Below are 21061 nucleotides of genomic sequence, written 5' to 3' on the forward strand. Positions count from 1 at the left end.
AGGTAAAAACCATTAAGAACAAAGCCTTAGGAGAAGTATGATATGAAGGGTTGTATCAAACAGATCTTCTGAGTACCTGAGCTAGCCATCTGGCAACCACCTCCCCTTTATACCATCTTGTAAAACCTGCAAAATGGGTCATGAATATGCCCCAATTACACTGCTACACTTGAAAGGTCTTTCCTTTTGCCTGGTCCTGGTATGACATGGAAGATGTGAACAGTCAGTTCTTTATGCAGTTCTCAGGTAAAACTTAATCTATAAATAAAGTTCCAGAAAACTGCACTGATCATTTTTGATACTTCATAATTTTCTCTTGGTAGTGTGCTGAGATGCAGCAATTGCCTGGATGAGAAAATATATGATAGGTAAGGTGGGAGAAAAGAAGCACTGCTCTTTAGTATATACTGGAGAGATAAGCACAGTCATGATCTGCCTTGATATTGATTTCTGTATGAGAAGGGGCTTTCAGAATAAATCAAATGCTAAACACTAGTATATAATTGTATAAAAAACCAGCAACCCAACCTGTGAAGTCATGGGCTATTAACTAATCACTATACTTCAACTAATGGCAGCATACAGTTGCTAGGTAACCCCTGATAAGATGTGTGCATTGGCTGCTTGGGAATTACTAGAGAAAAGTGATTCCCTTTCCTGCCACCACTACAACCAAACCCATCTCTGATTCAAACTGATTACATAGGAGTTTCTGTTTTGACTGATTTTATGGGAGATAAATGCTGACTACATTGCATTCAGACAGTCAAAATCGGCACACTAGTTGATAAAACCTTAAAAAAAAAATGCAATCACTGAAGAGCATTTGCTTCTTTTTAGTGGGTTCATTTACTCCTGACATCATAATGCTGCATGCTGGAATCCTGAGTTCTCCAACTGATTTATTTTTATACATTGCATTACATTTCATAAGATATGAAGAGTCAGATGACTGGAAGCTGACTGCAAAAATCAATGAGGAACAGACACACACTGGCATATATGAGAAATGTTGCCCTTTTACAATTTTTAAATAATTTTACTCTCTATTTCACACTATCACCACTATGCGTTTGATGAAAATCTAAAAATCCATTCTATTTGAGCATTCTTTTTCTTTATTTTGGTTCCCCAAGTTAATATTAAACAAAAATGAATGCTAAGCCAATTCCATAAACAGTTTTCGAGGAACTATTATACTGGCTCATTTGTTCTGAATAAAATGAAAGCAAAAACAAGCCCAAAAACAAAACAGAGAAAAAAATATATGCCCATTACAAAGAGCTCTGTGGAAACTGCTGGCAGAAAATAATAGGTTTGGGGTTTTTTACCCAACTGTCTAGCATTTAGTATAATATTTATATTCTGCAAACTATTTTATCAAAAGACCTGCTATATTCCTTGCCCTGAAAAATAAGTCACTCTCAAGCAAACTATTTAAAAGGAATTAAGATAAATTCAAAGCTATTTCACCTTTCTAAATTTACAATTTTTACTGTGTCTGCGAGTTGTCTCCCTCTTCTGGCTGATCCACACAGCCCAAGGGACCTAAAATTCTTAGTGTTTAAACACCAGAGGCATCAGGTTTGGTGTGGCCCCATAGCCCAGGCAGCTCCTCTCCCACGTGGGAGTTGTTGAGACTGCAGCATTTACCTACAGGTACAGATTTGCAACTGGACCTTTTCTTCATGGCAAGCACACCCTGCTCTACCTTGAAACTTGGAAGGAGTGAGCAAGCAATGAAAGAAAGAACAAAATAAGAGATGACAACATAATTATATTTTTCTTCTAAGTTAGCTCTGAGGTTAGGGGACACACCAGAGGCTTCTATACTTCCAGAACAGAAACGCAATTGTTTGCATACGCTCCAAGTCACATTACTATTTTTGTATCTCAGTCACACATCTCCTCTGTTGGCATCAGCCAGGGCTCTTTCCATGGCATACATTGCTCACAGCTTGATGCAACAAACTGCCCGACAACTATATTGAGAAACAGCTTGTTTTGTTTTCTAATTTGGAAAACAAAGGCAAGCTGCAAGCTGCGCTGACTGGGAAGTCATACATCTTTAACACAAAGTAAAAAGGAAAAGAAAAGAAAAGAAGGAAACAACCTTTAGATACAGCAGACACCCTCCTCTTTCCTTGCTAAGTGCCCTGTCAGCATGGCCACTCTCATGCCACTTTTCAATACCAGATGAAAAAAAAAGAAATATTTATTGTCTTTGTGTTCAGAAGTTAATATTAGGGAATTCATTGCCTGTAGAGAGAGGGCTTCAGGTTTGTAGAAGGGATTCTTTCTCCAGTGGGATCAACTATGAAATTAATGTAGACTTCCAACTACTCACTACATAGGTCAGCAGGTCTCAAAGAGTTGCCTTGGAAGCTCAGTTAACCCCTGGTCCATCAAGATCCATCCTGGGCTCGAATAGCATTGTCCAGCTTGGTACCAGCTTTCATCTCCCCACACACTCAGTCTCACCTCAGCTTTCCAAGGAAATCCTTACAACAGCAGGAGCCCTTGCAGGCCCATTTCAGGAAATGACCTCATCCTAGTCAGGGACACGGAGTGTAGAACAGGCCTAATAAAGGCCTTATATTGCCTTTTAGAAGTGTACAAGAGCTGGGAGACCTGCTGAGCTTTGATTGTCTGACTACTCAGGCTCAGTGTGCTCACACACTCCATGAACACAGCCTCAGTGCTCAGACAGTCAAGGATGGTCACAAATGGTTGGAGATCACACTTGGGAATCCCTACAACAGACTTATCAGACCAACATGGAGTTCAATTCACATCTTCAGGAAGTGCTATAGATTGTGACATCCCATGTTTACCCAATTATTTGTATGGCATAATCATCTTAACACCTCAGATGTAGTAGGGATCCAACTTAAGTCTTAGCTTTTAAATGGAATCCCATTTAACTATGCAGCCCTTTGGTTTTCCCTGCAATCAGTGGCAGGAAATAGAGGCCAAATCAAATCATAGCTGGACTCTGTTGATTATAGAGCTCACTATGATTATTGACTACACTGCTGTCATAGATGATTCAGTGAAGTGTCTGTACAAGTAAGTTAGGGGTTGATAACATTAGCTACCAATAGACTTTTCTAATCAGTGGGTGCACATCTCACTAGAGCAGGTAAGGGGGCAGGGAAATCTTGGAACTTGTGCTACAGTCTTTGGAGGCTCTGGAAAAACTCAGAATCAGCCTTGTGAACTAGGAGCCTGGGAACTGTGAGTCTGCAATTGCCTTCACCTCCCTGAAACAGAGCTGGTGTATAATTTCTGTAAATGAACAGGACTACACCAAAGGAAAACAACTTGTATACATAATTTATCTTCTCAGGGAAATGACACAACAAACCTCTGAGTATTTGCTAACCTGTCAGGTATTTAGCATGAAGGAATCTAGTCTGGTGATTCCCTGGAACATCATGGTAATTAATAATAAAGGTATTGAACATCAGGCTCACAGCAAGGAAGAGACCTTGTTTTGAAAACTCAACTGCCTGAATGGGCTGGATAGGAGTAATGAATTCAAACCCTTCAAACAAGTTTCATAATAGAAGAATTCTGTGTTTCCAGGTCTCCTGAGTCACAAAACAATAGCTGATTTTTTTTAAGTCTGCTCTCCTGACTTCTGGTCTGATGGCTATTTTCTAAGACCATGTTTTAAATCAAGGCCAGATGACAATACAGTATATAGTTGTACCACTGTATATAAGAAAGGTGGTTGCCTTCTTGTGTTTCTTGGAGGTTATTTGCATTCTTAATCAGAGACAGAATCTGGCTGAGCAAATTTGGGAGTCCCCAGGATAAAGCTGAAATTTCAGCAGAAATGTGACTGCCTGAAATGTATCAAGTTGCCATATTTTGTTTATTTCATGAGATTCAATTTCAGAAGTTGCCAGTCTGCAACTCCAAATTGCCTGACAACTGTTGAACTTACTGTCTCACAAGCATCATCACCCCAGAGCACAATGATACACACGTTCCTCCACTACCATAAATTAATATAAGCTGCCAGTAATTAAAAAGGGCAGAATAAACTCCACACCTCCTTTATTCTCTGTCTAGTATAATGAGGATGTCATTCTGTTGTCTCATGGGTGGGATCTTTTGCCACTTCAGTTGTTATAGGGATTTTTCCTAGACACGTTGGGTACAAATATGGTTTCACTTCACAAAATACCTCTCTGCCCTCACCAGTCTGTTCATCCTTGTCAAATCAGGATTTCACACATTGTTTTCTGTACATTCCCTAATCTTAGTGAAACTTTCATTTCCCCAGCCCATTGCCATCAGCTATTAGTCTGGCACAAAACCCAAGCTCAGAATGAAAGAAGATAAACCAGAGAAAAGAAAGAAGCCACAGCTACTATTGCTCTGCTTTTTCCTGTCTCAGCTAACAAAACATGCTTAATAGCACCATTGTGTTACTGGTGCGCCAGAGAGACAAGCAGGTGTATCTTGTCATGCCCTATGAATATTATCTATTCCTGAAATGTTCTATATCCGACCATTAGTGTTTCCAAAGATCACAATGGCAATAGACAGAGGAACATTTCCTTGTCTAATGGATACAAAACAGCAATAACAACATGGTATTACCCACTGTGGATGTTACTGACCAACAAGGTCATAGACAACACTTGGATCAGCTCCAAGCTTCCACAGCTGAAACCAGTCTTAAAATGACAATTCAAAATTTCACACATTAATAATTATTTTTTATCTTATGGCACCCTTATAAGATCTAAAGATATTTGATTGTCTCTTTTTGAACAAGTTATATTTCTTTACTTTGCTGATAACAAGTAGGCAAAAATGCTAAAAGTCTAAGTTATTTTTCCCAAAACGAAAATAAGTTTTAAAATGTAATGAAATCCTTTCAATTTATTAAAAAAAAAAAAAAAAAAAAAGTTATTGGTGGATTCTGGCTTCTATGGGTGAAAAAATGCCTTTTCTGGTTTAGAAAAGAATGATTTTCCTTTTAGCATTCAAATTTGCATGCCAATACACTTTGCATATAATTTGCATACCACACTGCATCACAACCATTTTGTCTCTTATTGTAAAATCCAAGATCAGCTTCTAGCGTTTCATGACTAGGATTACTAAAACATTTTGTTAAGTCAAGTCTGAAGATAAGCTTCCATCCTGATGCTCCTGGAATTGCATACTAATGGGCAGGAAAGGTGAGTGTCTGGTACAGGCACTGGATTGGGCTTTGCCTCCAGTCCCAAATTTCTCACTTTTTTTTTTTTTTTAAATTTGGACTACTTAACTTTAAAAATACCATTTTTCTTATTTTACAAATAAGGAGGTGATTTCTAAAGATATTAATTCCACTTCTTTTGTAATCTTGTCTTTTTGAGTGATTATCTGTAATGATTCACAGGCATGGTTTTCCTTTCACTCTGTGTGTGGGCAAATACCCAGTGAGATCCCAATCTTGTCTAGAAAGCACTACTGTAATGCCCCTGTTAATCAAAATTATTTAGCCTTTTCTTCAAGTAAATGATTTATGCAAAGCAATATCATCTTGCTAAAAAGTTATTTTTTTATAGTTCCACACAAGTTTTAGGAAAACTTTGAACAAGGATACTTTTCATGTCAAAGATATGATATGATATCAAAGATATTCTGGCTCATGTGACAGAAAGCTTTATAACCAGCTACACTTGTAGAGTCAGAGCACTCCCATGGGAAACCAAAGTTCAAGCCTTCACCCACCTGACTCAGTACAAGGATCTTGGTATGCACCAGGAGCTACACTGAACACCTGCCTGTCACTGGTTCTCATAAAATATCTGGAACACAAAAATATCTGTGTAAAGTGGAACAATTCCAGGAGGCTACTACCAAGGGTAGCTGATGAGGTTTAGCCCACACAGAAGAGCAGCACAGAAAATGAGTCTCTCTCCTGTATGAGTACCTATACTTCTCCCCTCTTCTGGGTCTCTGTCCTTGAGCTTCAGTGATGAAAACTAGGAAAGGACTTCATTTCATCCAAATGGGAAACCAGGAATGCTCAACAATATCAAAAAGCTCTGCAGGACACTGAACCACATCCTGCTGAGCACTGGTAGGTCTAGACATGGTACTTTTGTGGAGAAAATCAGAGCAGACATCATGAAGCTGCCTTTCATACTTTGATATTGTGAAGTCACCCTGAAAGCAGGTGGCTGGAAATGGGACCCAAGGCCATGGCTGAGGGCCATTAAGCACCTGAAGTATTTTCCTTACTTGTAACAACAACCCAAAGACTTAACTGCAAATATCTTAAGCAGCTGAAGTAGTTTGTTGAGATTAGTGATGTGAATGCTCACAAAATATTTGGTATATTGCCTAGGAGTAGCACTGCACTGCTTTTCCTCACATACTACTCTGTGATGTATTATTGTTTAATGCTTTTCTAATCAACAGATCACCATCATCATCATCTCTTGAGACTAACTCAGGTCAGCATTTCAGTGGAAGCTGAACCAATCTTTTCTTTCTAAATATTCATATTCACCCATTGTAGCCAAACTTCCTTGATCTATATGAAGAATTCCCAATTCTCTCCCTTATGAAACAGTTATCATTTACAATAAAATTAACAGCAAAATGTGTAAGAAGGTGAAGTGAGTAAAAAAGAAATTGGATCAAGTAGTACTGCCTACCCTCAGCACAGAATGCTGCTGCTCTGCTGCAGAACACAATGAACTTCAAGGAGTCAATTTAGTGGCTTGGGGAAGGAAAGGCAAAGACAGAAAAAGGCAGCTCTTGTCTAAGCACCACTCTGGTCAAATGGGTAAGAGTCAAGATGAACCATTTAAACCCTCAGGTGTACATTTTGCTAGTGCAGGCAGCTCTGGAAGAAGAGACAGCTCTTTGAGAATCAATAGTGGGATTTTCCAGAAAATATCTAACTACCTTAGATCCTTAGATTATCTGGCAGCTGTGTGCCAGACACCTGTACGCTGCTGAACACCCATCTGCTATACATGCCATGTGCATTTCTTTTTTTTCTTTCTTTTTTTTTTTTTTTTTTTTTTTTTTTTTTTCCCCAGGCTTGGCAAAGGAGTTGATTAGAAAGGTAAATGTTTTTCATTACATTGGATCAGATTTTACATTAAAAGATACCAGGTCTGTCAATACATGCACCCCATGCTCTACAGGCTCTAATATAGTTGCCTCTCAATGATTTATTGCACAAATTACTGAAATTCTGAAATAGTACAAGCCATATCTTCAATATTTCTACTTGGTATAGATTTGATAATGAAAGGATGCAACCTCCTCAACAAGCAATATTTTTATTCTAGTTTTTCTCTCTGTCAGTAAGAATATCTCTTTTTTCAGAGCAACCTCTGCTTATCTTCCTCTCTTGCTACAGTCAATACAGGTGAATGCTACTGATATGACTTTTGTTCAGTTCCAAATCTAAAAAAGATACCTTTTGTATGACCATTAATCCAGGAACTAAATAAACTCACTGATGGTATTTTGAGTTTTAAAAGGACCGAGTCACCCACTGGTAGTGTGCTCAGTGCACAGTGATCTGTAGAGTGTCCAGCAGCAGTCTACTCTGCTTGGTATATCTGTGAAAACACAACACTGTCCTACAAAAATATGTGCTCATATATTCATTCAGATGTGGTTATTTGAAAAATTAGGACCTTCATTGTATATTCCATTAGAAAAAGGTCATAAACCCCCCAACAAATACACAGATGGGGAAGAGATTATATACAACTAGTAGTAAAACAATTGATAGTAAAAAAAATAGTAACAAATAATAGTAAGACAAACAAACGAAAAAGTTGTCAAGGCAAACACTTCTTTTTTGGGGCAATGCTAGAGGACCAGATTTTCCTACTAGTACAGGCAAAAGCAATATCAAGACTATTTTAACAGACAAGTATATTAACTGAACATACTAACTGATAAAGAAAACATACCACTCTCACTTTTTCAATAAATTATGATAAATTTTACTAATGTGATATGTTTTTTACTGTAAAGAACTTTTTTTTACTCCAGGTGGTAACTGCCTGACTCTTCAGTGCACAGCACATAAAGAGGGAATTGGCTCTTCAGGTTGTGCATATGAGAGCACAGATAGGCAGATACACACACAAAACCCTAAAGCAACATACTGCACTTATCTTCTTCCCATTTTTAGATCATACATATTTCATTAAGCTTCATGCAGAGTGTCTTCTGATTTATGGTAATTGTCAACAAAAGCAAAAAATGCCGACAATTTTAACACTGCAGTATCGAGGATTTAACTGGGGTAAAATTAAAATGTTTAGGGGGGAAAAAAACCACCCAACACCCTAAGCCTCTGGGAGGTTGACCCTTGAGATTTTATCAATTTTTTATTTTATTTTATTGTGTTTGTTGTCTGTAGAAGCAGATGCCAGCAGCAACATCTGATGTACCGGACACCTCCAGTGTTATCCCAGCATGCTCATGGCCTGGAGGATTTGGAGTGAGACTAATTTCCATATCAAACCCAATTTAGATGAAACATCTTGGTTTAAAAAAAAAAGAAAGCCAGCGCATCAATAGCCCCTTGATTAGATTTTCATCTCCTGAGCAGACAAATATGAATATTTATTACCATGAATGTAGATTTCCCTCTTTCCATTGCTCTGATCTTGAATATTACCGACTGCTAATTTTTATGAAAATTTGGGCAACATAATGTTTTCACATAAACTGACAGTTCTTGAGATAATCCCGTTATTGTTTGGTGGGAAATGACAGTTTCCGCTTATTCATGTGTTAACGAGGGATTAAATATTGTTTTTCATCACCGTAATCTAAGATGGACTGGAAATTAAAATTCGAACACTGTGTATTAGCAGAGCTTTGAGGGCCAGAATTTGTTTGCATTCACTTTGTAAAGATCTGTAAATTAACAGTATAACAATCAAGTGAAATCTGTATCATAAAAACAACACTGACATTTGTGAAATGAAGTCATTACTCTACCTGATAAAGGCAAAGAGCTAGAGAGAGATAAGTAGTTCACAAAATGACATCCCTTTGTAACAGCAAAGTGCACAGTGAACTGTTGTCAGCCACAATGGTCCTCAGGCATTAATGGAGCAGGTCACACAATCACATCCCTTTTCCCTGTCCCAGGTTGTGATACTCCTAACACTTGGTATCCTCAGCTCACATTGAAAAATTGCTCTTTGATAGATCCATCCATAGCACTAAAAGCAGTCAGAGTGACCCAGGAGCTGTTTTTGTTTGTACATGCTGGAGTGCTGGGCTCATGCCCTATTCAGGTCTTGGTGTGCAGTACATTGATACACTTAATTCTTCACCAAAATGGATATTTCACTGGAGCTGCTTTAACAGGAATATAGGATCAGTTATCTCCTCAATGCTCGTGCCTAATGGCCAGACCTCACAGGAGCTGCTGGCTACAAGTGGTCCCAGACCTCCATCATCCTTATGCTTAGAAGGAACACAGCCTAGAAGAGAACGAGTTGGCATAGGACACAATGTGAATGACCATGCCAACAATTCAACATTTATGGAAAAATGTGGAACCATGGAAGGCTTTGTGCCCTAGTCTTGTAGCCCTACTAACACTGATATAGCTATATGGCCCCTGATGCCATGGAGAGGTTGTATGGAAAGGTTGTATGTCTCACAGCTTGGATCTTAGCCCAAGACATTTAGTGTCCTCTGCCCATAGAACAGAGGTCCTGGACAGTGGCTTTCAGTGTCAACCTGGAAGGGAACATCAGCTGCCAGGGACTGCTAGAGAGAGGGCTGAGGAACTGGTGCCTCTTCTAAATTAAGTCTGTATTCAAGATTGCTTGAAATCCACGTGTTCCCACTAGGATCAAGCTCTTGCCTCTGGAGGTGAAAGAATCTCATTCCTCAAATTTTATGACCAGCTTTATCCCTCAACCTTCAGGCAGTAACAGAATTTAATCTTCATCTACAGCTTCCCTATCCAAACCATTCGACCACTGAAGATTCTGTTTTCCTTTGAGTCACAGTGAACTGACTGCTGGTAGAGGGAGTATCCTGAATTTCATGAATCAGATATCTAGTACACACAAGCCCCTTCTCCTTTGTAAAAATCCTACGTATCTTCTTTATGGATATATCAAATGAAGGCTGCCAAATCACAGGGTAGATAACAACACTGATTTTAAAGCAGAATTACCCTGCAGTTTGCATTATGTAGTGGGTGCTAGTATCCAAGTTTCTTTTTTCTACATATCTATAATGGTTTGTAGGGGAAACTGCTTTGAAAACAATAGCACAACGTGGCCTAAACCCAAGACAAATCCTTAAAACAAACATATACTACTGTTTCAATGGAACAATGTTAAAAAAGACAAAAAGGAACACTGGTAGGATGCATAGGTTCCTGAAGCCACAAGGCAAACCATATCTTGTTTCATTTTACATGATACTGAATAAAAATTGAATTGCTGTCGTTGCCATGGCAACTGCCACATCACTTGGCACTTCTGCTCCTTTAAATCATACAGTGCTACTGTAAAGGAATTCATGAGCCAACATGACACTTGAATACTTGTGCTTTTTATACTCTTTCTGGAGGAAAACATAAATCAGTATACACTAAGAGCTGTCTCTGAAAATCAGCTTTGTTGTATTTTTATTAACATTATAATCTCTTCCTTTTCTTGTGTTTTTCACAAATTTGTAAAGGTGGAAGGGTGTTGTCACAATCAGAGCACAAGAAAAGAAATTACTACTGACACCTGATTTCCAAACTGAAGCTGTGACCTGTCATTCAGATGTCAAAACACCTCTGCTATGAAATATTCAAATGAAATACAGGGGATACGCTTTGGAACTTTGGCCCTCGACAACCAGAGCTGGTGTGATATGTGACAGAAGACAGTCTCAGTAGCATTCAGGCATTTCTTTAAACTTATCAGTGGCTTAAAAGTGAAGTCTAACTATATAATTAAAGCTAAGCATATTCTAAGTGTTTGCAGAGCTGGGGCCATGATTTATATTGTTTTAGTAAGTTCTGTATATAAAATGCAGCCACAGAAGGTATATGACAAAATAATGTGGTAAAATAATATACATATTCATGCTGCATATATTTTATTTTTTTTTTGCCATTTATTAACATTCTGGATTCAATTTATTTGAAAAGCAGCCCTCTAGTGGGCTATGTACCATAATGAATACTTAATAAATAGCATTAACATTATCTCTAAATATTAGCTAAAATGCATTTTTCAAAAACATACAGGATCTTAAATAAATGAGCCATAGCTCATCATTCTCTTTGGAGAAATTTAATGTTCTGTTTAGCTTTACTCCTCAGAGCTCTTGAAGCATTACTTCTGAATACTACTATATGAGTAACTTCTGATTATCATCACTCTACTATATATGTATACTCACAAAACTGTAATAATGAGATATTATTCATTGCCAGTAAAACTCCATAAAAGTACTATATTACTAGTACCATTATATGTAAAATATAATCCATGAATTTTTAAGGGATATACAGCTTTAGAATGTATAACTCTTGTGTGTGGGATGAAGTAAATCTTCCTCATTGTGCTTTCACCAAGAATATTTCTAGGATTGTGGTCTTTAAAGTTTTTCATTTAAATACTATTTTTCCCATTTGTATAAATATATACCTCAGGTTATATGCCTTAAAGCAAAGACCCCATCTGTGACCTGACACATGCCTTGCCTGTGGCAACAGATGTTGCTCTAACACCTCCTGGAAATCTCTGTTCAGCTGCTAACCCAGAGAGCCACAGTCAGCAGCAGCATCTACAGGACCTCCAATCCCAGATCTCACATAACAGGAAAAAATGAACTCGTTGATCTCTAAGACACAGGTTTTGTATGAAAAAGTGCTGAAAGCAGGCTTACAGAAAAACCTCCCCCTGTGTCCCCTGGTCTCAGACTGTAATGGAGAGGTGTCATTCCTCAGATGAGCCTCTGCTCCACTGCATTCAAACTACTTCTGGTCTGAGGAGGGTGGGTTTCAGTGGAAGCTGAAAAACTTACCTGTGGCTTGGGCTAAAACTTGAGTATTTATTCATGCACAGCTACTCTTTCTACACCATGGTCAGTATCAGAGATACCTCAGATAAGTGACCTTAGATACAGCATTCTTTTCAGTCCCAATGTACCTCTGGGTGCAATATCTGCCTTAAATCAGGAGCACTTGCTGATTACCAAGGTGTCGCTATGAAAAGCAGCTGGAGTAGATCCCAGGCTAACTTGGTCAAAAATTACAAGTGAAAAATTATCAAAAATTACAAGCCAAAAGCCAGCCCTTAGCATTCTACCTTTAGTTAGAGAAGATAGGAATAAAGTTGACACCCTATTGTTAAACAATAGCAAATGATTCATTAAGTTTTGCACTCACTCCTGTTTTTCATGGATTTCTAATATCATTCTGAATCAAATCTGGATACACAGATTTTAATAACAAAATTTGGCAACACTAAGGAAGATTGTCCTTCCTCAGAGGCTTGCACTTCACTAGAAAGTCTCTTATCACATCTTCTAACTTCAATTGAATTTTTAAATGCTGGTTTCTTTATTTTAGTAACAGCACCATGCAACATCAACATAATTCTACACCTATCAAAATGTCTCTAAATGACTGAAACATATCAAAATATTACTGCTATATTTTAGAACATCTAGAGGTACAGCAAAGTTTGTTTCACAAATATTTTGAATTATTTCCCTTTGGTTTAGAAAATTACTGTAATTGTTATGTCTGCCATAGGAGGACCCCCTTCAAATCCTACAAACAAAATATTACACTTCCACTGACACATGTATTTTCTTCAGTCCTACTAGGACACTGGAAGCATTTATTTAAGATGTATTCCAGGTTGTGTGTCCCTTCACCAGTTCAAGACAGAAACAGGGACATCCCCTCCATTTGTTTCAGGACATGATTCAGAAAATTTATTATTCAGATCACTCTTAGCCAAAATTTGAGTTGTATCATTATACTTTTTTTAGCCAACAGAGAGACTGACCTGTTATACAGAAATTGTTGCTGAAAACAAATTTCACCCCAAAGCTGGATAAACAGTTATTTTTCCATGCCATAGTAACTCCATATGGCCACTTACTTGAAGTTTTCTTGTACTGGAGCTGGGCTTGAATCAGACAAATTCCAGTCATAGCCAGTCAGAGTGACATTGAACAGAAAAAATACTACACTTTTAGAATAATTCAAAACTGCTTCCATGAAGAATAGTAATAGTAGTAAAGTTCCTAAAGGATGTGGAAGGAATTCCAGGTTATTCAGTGACCTATGGGTTGGGCCATGGTTCCTGGTGCCTGCTGAGCTCCCTCAGGCTGGAGGGCAGCTCCTGGGCACAAGTCCACCCGGAATAACATTTGGGTGGGACTGGGGTTACTGACCCTGCTGGATCCTTAACCCAGGAGGAGCTAGATGGGGTCTTGTTGCTGCTAAGGAGTCCTTCCTCCAGGTGGGACCAAAAGCTGCTCTCAAGATCCCACAGTGATGCTCAGCCATGCAGAGCAAGAAGTTCAACAATTATTTCTGCAAAAAGCAATGTTTCACTTCAGGTTGGGAGATAGAATGGAGTTACAGGTCCTGGTTAAATGCTTTTTCCTACTATTACACCTCTTGTGCTATTATGCAAATACACACAAAGATAACACAACACTTACATTCATACTATTGCATATACTCAGCTATAGGAGGTTCGTTAACTTCTGAAGTCAACCTTAGGACTTCAGAGGTTTATTTCATGAGTGGGAGATTAAAGAAAATACCTCAAAGACAACAGCACCTTCATCATATCAGAATAACCAACATCTAACAAAATCATGATGAATTTGTGTGGCACAAACATCATGCATGACCATAACTCAAACAAATCTTGGAGGGTTACCATATAGGAGTTTTGGAGCTGTTATAGGTGCTGGAAAACTTCAACCAGAAAAAAAAAAAAATAAAACAACAAACCAAACTACTTAGGAAACATAATTCCAGAAGCAGTCAGTATTACAGCTCACATCCTCAGGATTTCAGTGTTGGCACTGGTTTTCATACAAACCTTCCCAGGAAATATATAGAACTTTTAAGCCCACTTCCTCACACATGAACAGCTTTAGACACTGCAGCCAAATCTTAAGCCTCCTAAAGCAGAGCCTATCCTAAATTGACACAACGCAGCTAACCTCAGCTGTACCCAAAAAACTCACTGAAGCTGTGGAAATCTTGACATAAAGATGACACAAAGATGATAAACTGTATTGTAGCTGAGGTAAACTCCAGACCAAAGTTGTTAATGACTATACATCACATGTTTATGCAGTAACAAAAGGAATTCATCAGCCCTTCCCAATTTTATTAAATAGTTTAGTAACCTTGGGGTGAAGCTTATTATCTGTTGCTGCTTTTGAATTATTTTCTTGAGATAGAGACTGAGAGATTGAAAAGCTCTGAGAAGCATTTCTCTTTTCCTTAGAGAGAGAGACAGCATCCTTCTCTGAACCCAAGGTCTGGGCAGTCACTGGTGACTACACGTATCTTACTGAGGCACCCATTTGGTTATCATAGATCAGCAACTAAAACAGATTCCATTGTCCAGAACCACGCATGAATCATTGCTGAGCACAGAACTGTTCATTCATTTGTTTATACAGGTGCTCCATTTGCCACCGGTAGCTCAGCTATTTTTCTCTTGCTCTATTTCAGATATGAAACTTGCCAAACAAAATCAATCCTTCTTATTTTACAGTCCTGCAAGTGAAGATTACATATCCATTAACTTCATCATGAATCTGACCTACTGTCCAAACAAAGAGGCCATTTCTCATTCTGAAACTGAAGAGTTTTTTCTAAGCACTTTTGATTTGAGCATCTTGACTTTAATTTACAGTTACCATTACATATAATTACATTCCTACAGTGTGAAGCGAAAGAAATTCATTCTCAACAAAAGGCTCCTTCATTATGATAAAATATGTACTTTCTATTATTTTAACAATGTTAAACACCATGGAGAATAAAAAAAACAAACTGCAAAACTGGATTTACATAGTTGGATTTAACCTGAAATATCCTGAATCTGATACCCTCTGAACAAAGCAACATCTTGGTTAAAGCACTCCATTATTTTTCACATATGTGAGACTACAGAAATATATTAATTATGCACTCAATTGTATATGATAAGTCTTTGAAAGAGGAGTGTATATAGCTGGAAGAATTCACATCCAACAAAATACTTAAGCAACTGAATAAATATTTTTTCATCACCTTAATATTCCAAAACATCGGTTCTTTCACTGCTGATGACCATATCTCAGATGTAACCTGGAATTTGTTTAGATAAAAATGTCTACACCCCTCTGGTTAATTAATTTTTACTTTTTTCCTTCTAGAAATGAATATTTGTGAGAGTGTAAATCACAGCCTCTGTTGAAGTCTTTATTAATCCAAACTATCATCAGCTTTTAAAAAAGCTATTATAGCATAAATATATGGGAGGCGAGTTCAGCAGTGACGTTTACTAAAACAGACTGGGGACATGCCTAGCCTAAGAACATGTTCATTTTTTTTTTCAAGCTGTAATAGCTGGTCTTAAAAAAGCTAGGAAGTCCTCGAGGCTATATTTCCATTACATCCTTAGACTACCATGGTTTCAACAACCCTATTACTACAATGTGGATTAATGATGCATTTAACAGATGACAACTTCTTGAATGTCAAATATCCAGAAGTGCTTTCTTTCTTCTTGACCACATATAGGATAACAATTCATTTAACAATAAGCATCTGAAATGAAGTAGGCTTTCATTTTCCAGCTGACTTTGAAGCCAACTGGAATTCACTGAATGATGACAAAACACATGGAGGTATTTCATTAGCACGAGGATTCCCACGGGGGAAAAATTTTACTGAATGTAGCTCCCCACAGTCTGTGCCACAGTCCTGGTTCTCCTGCTGTTTAGCAGAAAGAAATTCTGCTTGCAGATAGCATGAACACAGGCTTCACTCTAGATTGAAGTCAGCACACAGCCTGAGGTACATGGCCAGGCCTGGGGATGCACTTCCCAGATCTTGAGGTTACAGCACTCTTGAGAACCACTTAAATCAGCTCCAGTTTAGGAGAGATACTAATTTTCCTTTTTCTGATTTTTTCACCTGCGTTTGTTTCCAAGTTCTAATTCTTAAAGTTTTGAACCCTAAGCATCTCTGCAGTTCTCAGTGCTGGTGTGTCTTCAGGACCAAGTCTTTCAATAATGTGAATAAAGTTACAGAAAGAACCTCAGAAATTTTGGCAAGGTAAGTTCTTAGGTGTGAATTGATAAAACTTAGAAATATAGAAGATGAGAATCATAAAAAAAAACATCCCAACCAAGCAAAAAAAACCAAAACAGAACAACCAAAAGAAAAAAATACACACATTCCTTCAGTGCATTACAAGTTAGTAATTCATTATTCTTACTACTGAGAATAGTAATCACAAGAAAAAAGACATTTGTCTAGCCCTGTGAGCTCTCACCACTAGCAAAATTACTTAAATGAAAAGGAAAAAAAAAAAGATAACTGTGTACACAAAATTAGCACTAGAATTAGCAATCAACTGTAGTTCATACAAGATTCTTATAAGATAGCATCATCTTTATTAATAAATGATGAACTGCTTAGTGGAGTTTTTGCCTAGTGATATCACCTTAATAACAGATACATGTTTTATTTATGTTTCCAACTACATTCACAATAAGCAAGTCACTCACTGTCAGGTTGTCCCTAACTTCTGAAGACTCTATACCCCAAATTTAAACTTTCATTGATGTAGTTGAGATAGCACTTCATCAAAACTAAGGGGAACAATACGATGACTTCAGTTGCTGTGTTCATTTTTGGGGAGTTTGTTCCTGTGATACAGCAAAGCAAAAAAACTGCATTCCTTAAAGCCTGCTGAACTTTCCTCATAAGGATGGTATTTTTTCTCTGTGGGATACAGTGCTATTTGTGCAGCAGGTTGTATTTTGACACATGCAACTGTATCATAAAAAGGCCCTTAGCACTATCAGACTTAAGCTCACAAACATGCATGAGGTCCAGAATTTCTTAAAAAAAAAACCCCAAATTAACATGTTTTGGGGAGTGTAAAATGTCCCCAGGCCACTTACCTCCCCTACGCCAGTCTGCAGAATTTTCAGTCCAGTCGTTTTTTCAATCTTCTCTTTGTTTATAGCTGTAAGAAAAATTAAGATTGAAAGAGTTATGGGAAAGCTGCAATATGCATGATTTTGCAGCATTTACAGTATAACCAACCTTCTTTCTCCCATCAATAAATTCATGACAGTTCATATCTATGCCATCTCTGGACTGATGATCTTAAAAGTTCCTTCCAACCAAAATGATTCAATCTTTCCATGAATCTATGATTCAGTGAATAGCTTTCCCTGATATCAACTCTGTTAGTCAGTTTTTAAAAATTCATCAGTACTCCATTAATTGTTTTTTATTATAGGAAAAAGAATGTAAAACCAATTCTAGTTCCCTTGTGTATAAAGTATCACACACATTTAACACAAATCCACAGTATTTTTTGACATTTTCCTCTAAAGACATCTTCCCACTGTCTCCTTTGTAGTGAAAAGCATGGCAGCACTTTACCATTACAACAGCACTGTCACTGTGTAGGACATTTCACAGCCAACACAGACTCTTGCCTAGTAAGTAAGATAAATAGTTGATTTCACAACATTGGGATGCAATGCACAATGTTTTGCTTTGCTCTGTTTTCTTTTTTAAATGTAGGGCTTTTCAGGTTTATCATCTTCTAGATTATTTAAAGCATTCAAAACCAAAATAAAGTAATCCAGCATAAAATAACTAAATGCAAAATGGAGTTAGCAGTCACTAAGACTACCTCTGTATATGCAACCTAAACATGTCCAGGACACAAAATTCATCACTGTCCTATGCTTTTAAACAATTACTGTGGTCTTCATGTAATTTTGGCCTTGGCCCACTGGTATTCTCACAAAACAATGCCCATCCACAACTCTGGAGACAGCATAAAGATGAGATTTTTCCCAGCTAGGGATACAGAACCACAGAGTCATAGAAGGGGTTGTAAGGGATCTTAAAGGTAATCTAATTCCAACCCCCCTGCACTAATTCCAACCCTTCCACTACACCAGGTTACCCATCAAGGCCCCATCCAACCTGGCCTTGATGAGTAAAGTCATCTATTTTGGATGGAAGACTTTAACCTAGATGCAGAGTGTCAGCTGAACTCATGGCCAAAAACCAGGCACATGGCTTGATTTATTTATGAGTAGATATGAAGACTTCCAGCCTCATTAAACTCTCCTGCCTTCAGCTGTCTGGTCACTGACTATCTAATCCAAGTGAGTCATCGAGGTTCTCTCTGTCGTCAATGCAAAGGGATGGACATTTAATAGGATGAGTCACCCCACATCTCTTTCACACATCTGCAGGGCACCCATCTTTTTCCTTTGATTACAGAGACAATTTGGGTAGACTGAGCTTCTCAGTTTAAGGTGCCTAAAGGAAATATTCCTACCAGAGAGGATATAGTGTACACAGTAAATTTGCATAATAATACTGAAAGGAATTAATATTTTTCTCTTTCATTTGTGAAAAATACTCTTTAATTGCCACTTTTGAATATTCGAAACATTCAAAACAGTGCAGAGTGCAGAAGACAGTTCTCAGAACTGATTATTTAGTTTGTCCAAAAATGCAACACAAATGACTCACACTTCAGAGGTGAGTCGCATCATTAAGGTTCAATATCACATCATATATCAAAAATGTGGAAACATTTTTGTAGAAGTTTTTATGTGCAAATACTCAAGAAATAAAATCTCAAGTAATTCCAAGACAGAGAAACTTTTCTGACGACTTTCAGCAAGGGATGAATAGTGTCTGTAATTTAAATGGAGGGGAAAGCTCTGACTACCTTTTAGACTTCGACAGCTTTATATTTAATTCTTTTAATATGCTACTAGTAAAGCAAATAGGAACGTGGAGGCCCAAGATAAAAAGCTTAAATACAAGTATTGCTGCATGACAGCCTAGAAAACCCCATGCAATGCTCACATCCTTAAAAATAGCCCTGAGGAAAAGGACTTGGGGATGCTGGTAGAATAAAAACTCAACATGAGCTGCCAATGCATAATCACAGCCCAGAAAGCCAACCATATCCTGGTCTGCATCAAAAGAAGCACGGCCAGCTGCTCAAGGGAGGTGATTCTGTCCCACTACTCCACTGTCATAAGACCCCACCTGAAGCACTGTGTCCAATTCTGGAGCCTCCAACACAGGAATGGCTGTTGGAGTGAGTCCAGAGGAGGACCACAAAGACAGTCAGAGGGTTGGAGCACCTCTCCTACAAATACAGAGTTAGAGTGATTTATCCTGTAGAAGAGCAGGCTCTGTTGAGAACTTAGAACACCTTCCAGGACCTGAAGGGGCTGCAGAAAAGCTGTCAAGGGACTTTTTACAAGGTCATGAACTCATAGGACGAGGGTTAATGACTTGAAGATGAAAGAGGGTAGATTTAGATAAGATAAGAGGAGGAAATTCTTAACTGTGATGGTGGTGAGACATGGGAACAAGTTGCCAAGAGAAATTACGAATGTCCCCTCCATGGAAATGTTCAAGACCAGATTGGATTGGACTTTCAGCAACTTAGTCTAGTGGAAGATTCCTCTGCCCATGCAGAGGTGTTAGAACTAGATGGTCTTGAAGGTCCCTTCCAACCCTACTATTCTACGATATTTACTCCACCCAGAGTCAAAGGGACCACGTAAGAAAGACCAGTTGCCTAGCCCATGTGTCCTTGAGTCTACATTTTCACCGTGTTGTGTATGTTCTGCAGCACAAATTTTAAAAAAAATGAGTAAATCTTTGCAAGCAAGCTTGAATTTCAGCCTGAGATGGACTCCACTGCTGGCTGATGACCTGCCATGTCACAGAACAATCTTTTTATGTTTGGATGTACTATTAGTTGCAAAGGTGTTCCATGTTACCACACTGACTGACTCACAGCCAGCATACATATTAAAGGTAGATTTCTACCAAATGCAAACATTTAGAAGATTCATAAAACCAGAAAGCTACATGACCTCCTTCAAAGAAACTGAATGGTCCAACAAATGATTCTTTGGTAGCTTAGGATAAAAAAAGCTGCACAGCAGAGTGGCTGCAAAATAAATGAGCGTAAGTAAACAGCGAGGCTTAAATCCCAGTGTGTAATTTTCCTACCTGTTTCTATGAACAGTTAATAGAAAATATTGGATCTGCTGAATCACTGAATTTTATAATTACTATTAAATATTTGACCTCTTTTTTACAGGTTTCCTGCAGACTTTAATTTCTGAAGCTTTGATATAAAACAAACAAACAAACAAGTTTATTTAAGCCCCTTCCTCTCCCTTTGATATTGGCTAAAACACAAAGGACAGCTCTGACAGGCATGCTAACATAAACCCTGCCAAATTTAGGAGGCATGAAGGCACAATGTGTTATTAATGAAATCATTTTAAAAATGGTCAAGCTTAGGCATTGTCAGATTGCAGAGAGAGACAGAGCAGACAGTCTCCAGCATGTTCACTCCAGGTGTGTACATGAGCATATTTTAGCTAACCTTGAACTCCACAAGCAGTGCAGGAAGGTCAAGGAATTCTGTCAAAAACCAGCAGTGCTGATGCTGAAGCACCAGCCACATATCAAGCAGCTGCTTGAAGGTGCTAAACAGCAAATATAACTATTTAGCTTTTTCTATGCATAACTAAACCCGAGAATTTATGACAATAAACATGGGTGATAGACTATAGATAGATGAGGAAAAAGGTGTGAAATAAATTCAGATATTAAGAACTAGCTATTAATCCTTTGAAAATTGGCCAGAATTTTTAAAAAGTATTTTAGTGTACTACCTGCTAGCTTTTTATTCCAGTACAAATATACAGCAGATGATGTTTCCGTTGCAAATTTTATGAACTGGAAATGATGATTCTGAGTAACATGGTA

The 21061-nt window shown here is 38.0% G+C and overlaps 1 protein-coding gene across 1 annotated transcript in view; it reads right to left on the minus strand.

Annotated features, from left to right (window-relative positions):
* PTPRN2 (protein tyrosine phosphatase receptor type N2) overlaps window positions 1-21061 on the minus strand; it is a 622824-nt gene that overhangs the window by 220051 nt on the left and 381712 nt on the right. Inside the window, exon 12 of the mRNA XM_071734753.1 lies at window positions 17182-17246. Within this exon, the coding sequence (XP_071590854.1) occupies window positions 17182-17246 (65 nt within the window). The remainder of the gene's footprint in view (window positions 1-17181; window positions 17247-21061) is intronic.

This window comes from Heliangelus exortis, chromosome 2 (genome assembly GCF_036169615.1).
Source record: "Heliangelus exortis chromosome 2, bHelExo1.hap1, whole genome shotgun sequence".
Taxonomy (NCBI): Eukaryota; Metazoa; Chordata; class Aves; order Apodiformes; family Trochilidae; genus Heliangelus; species Heliangelus exortis.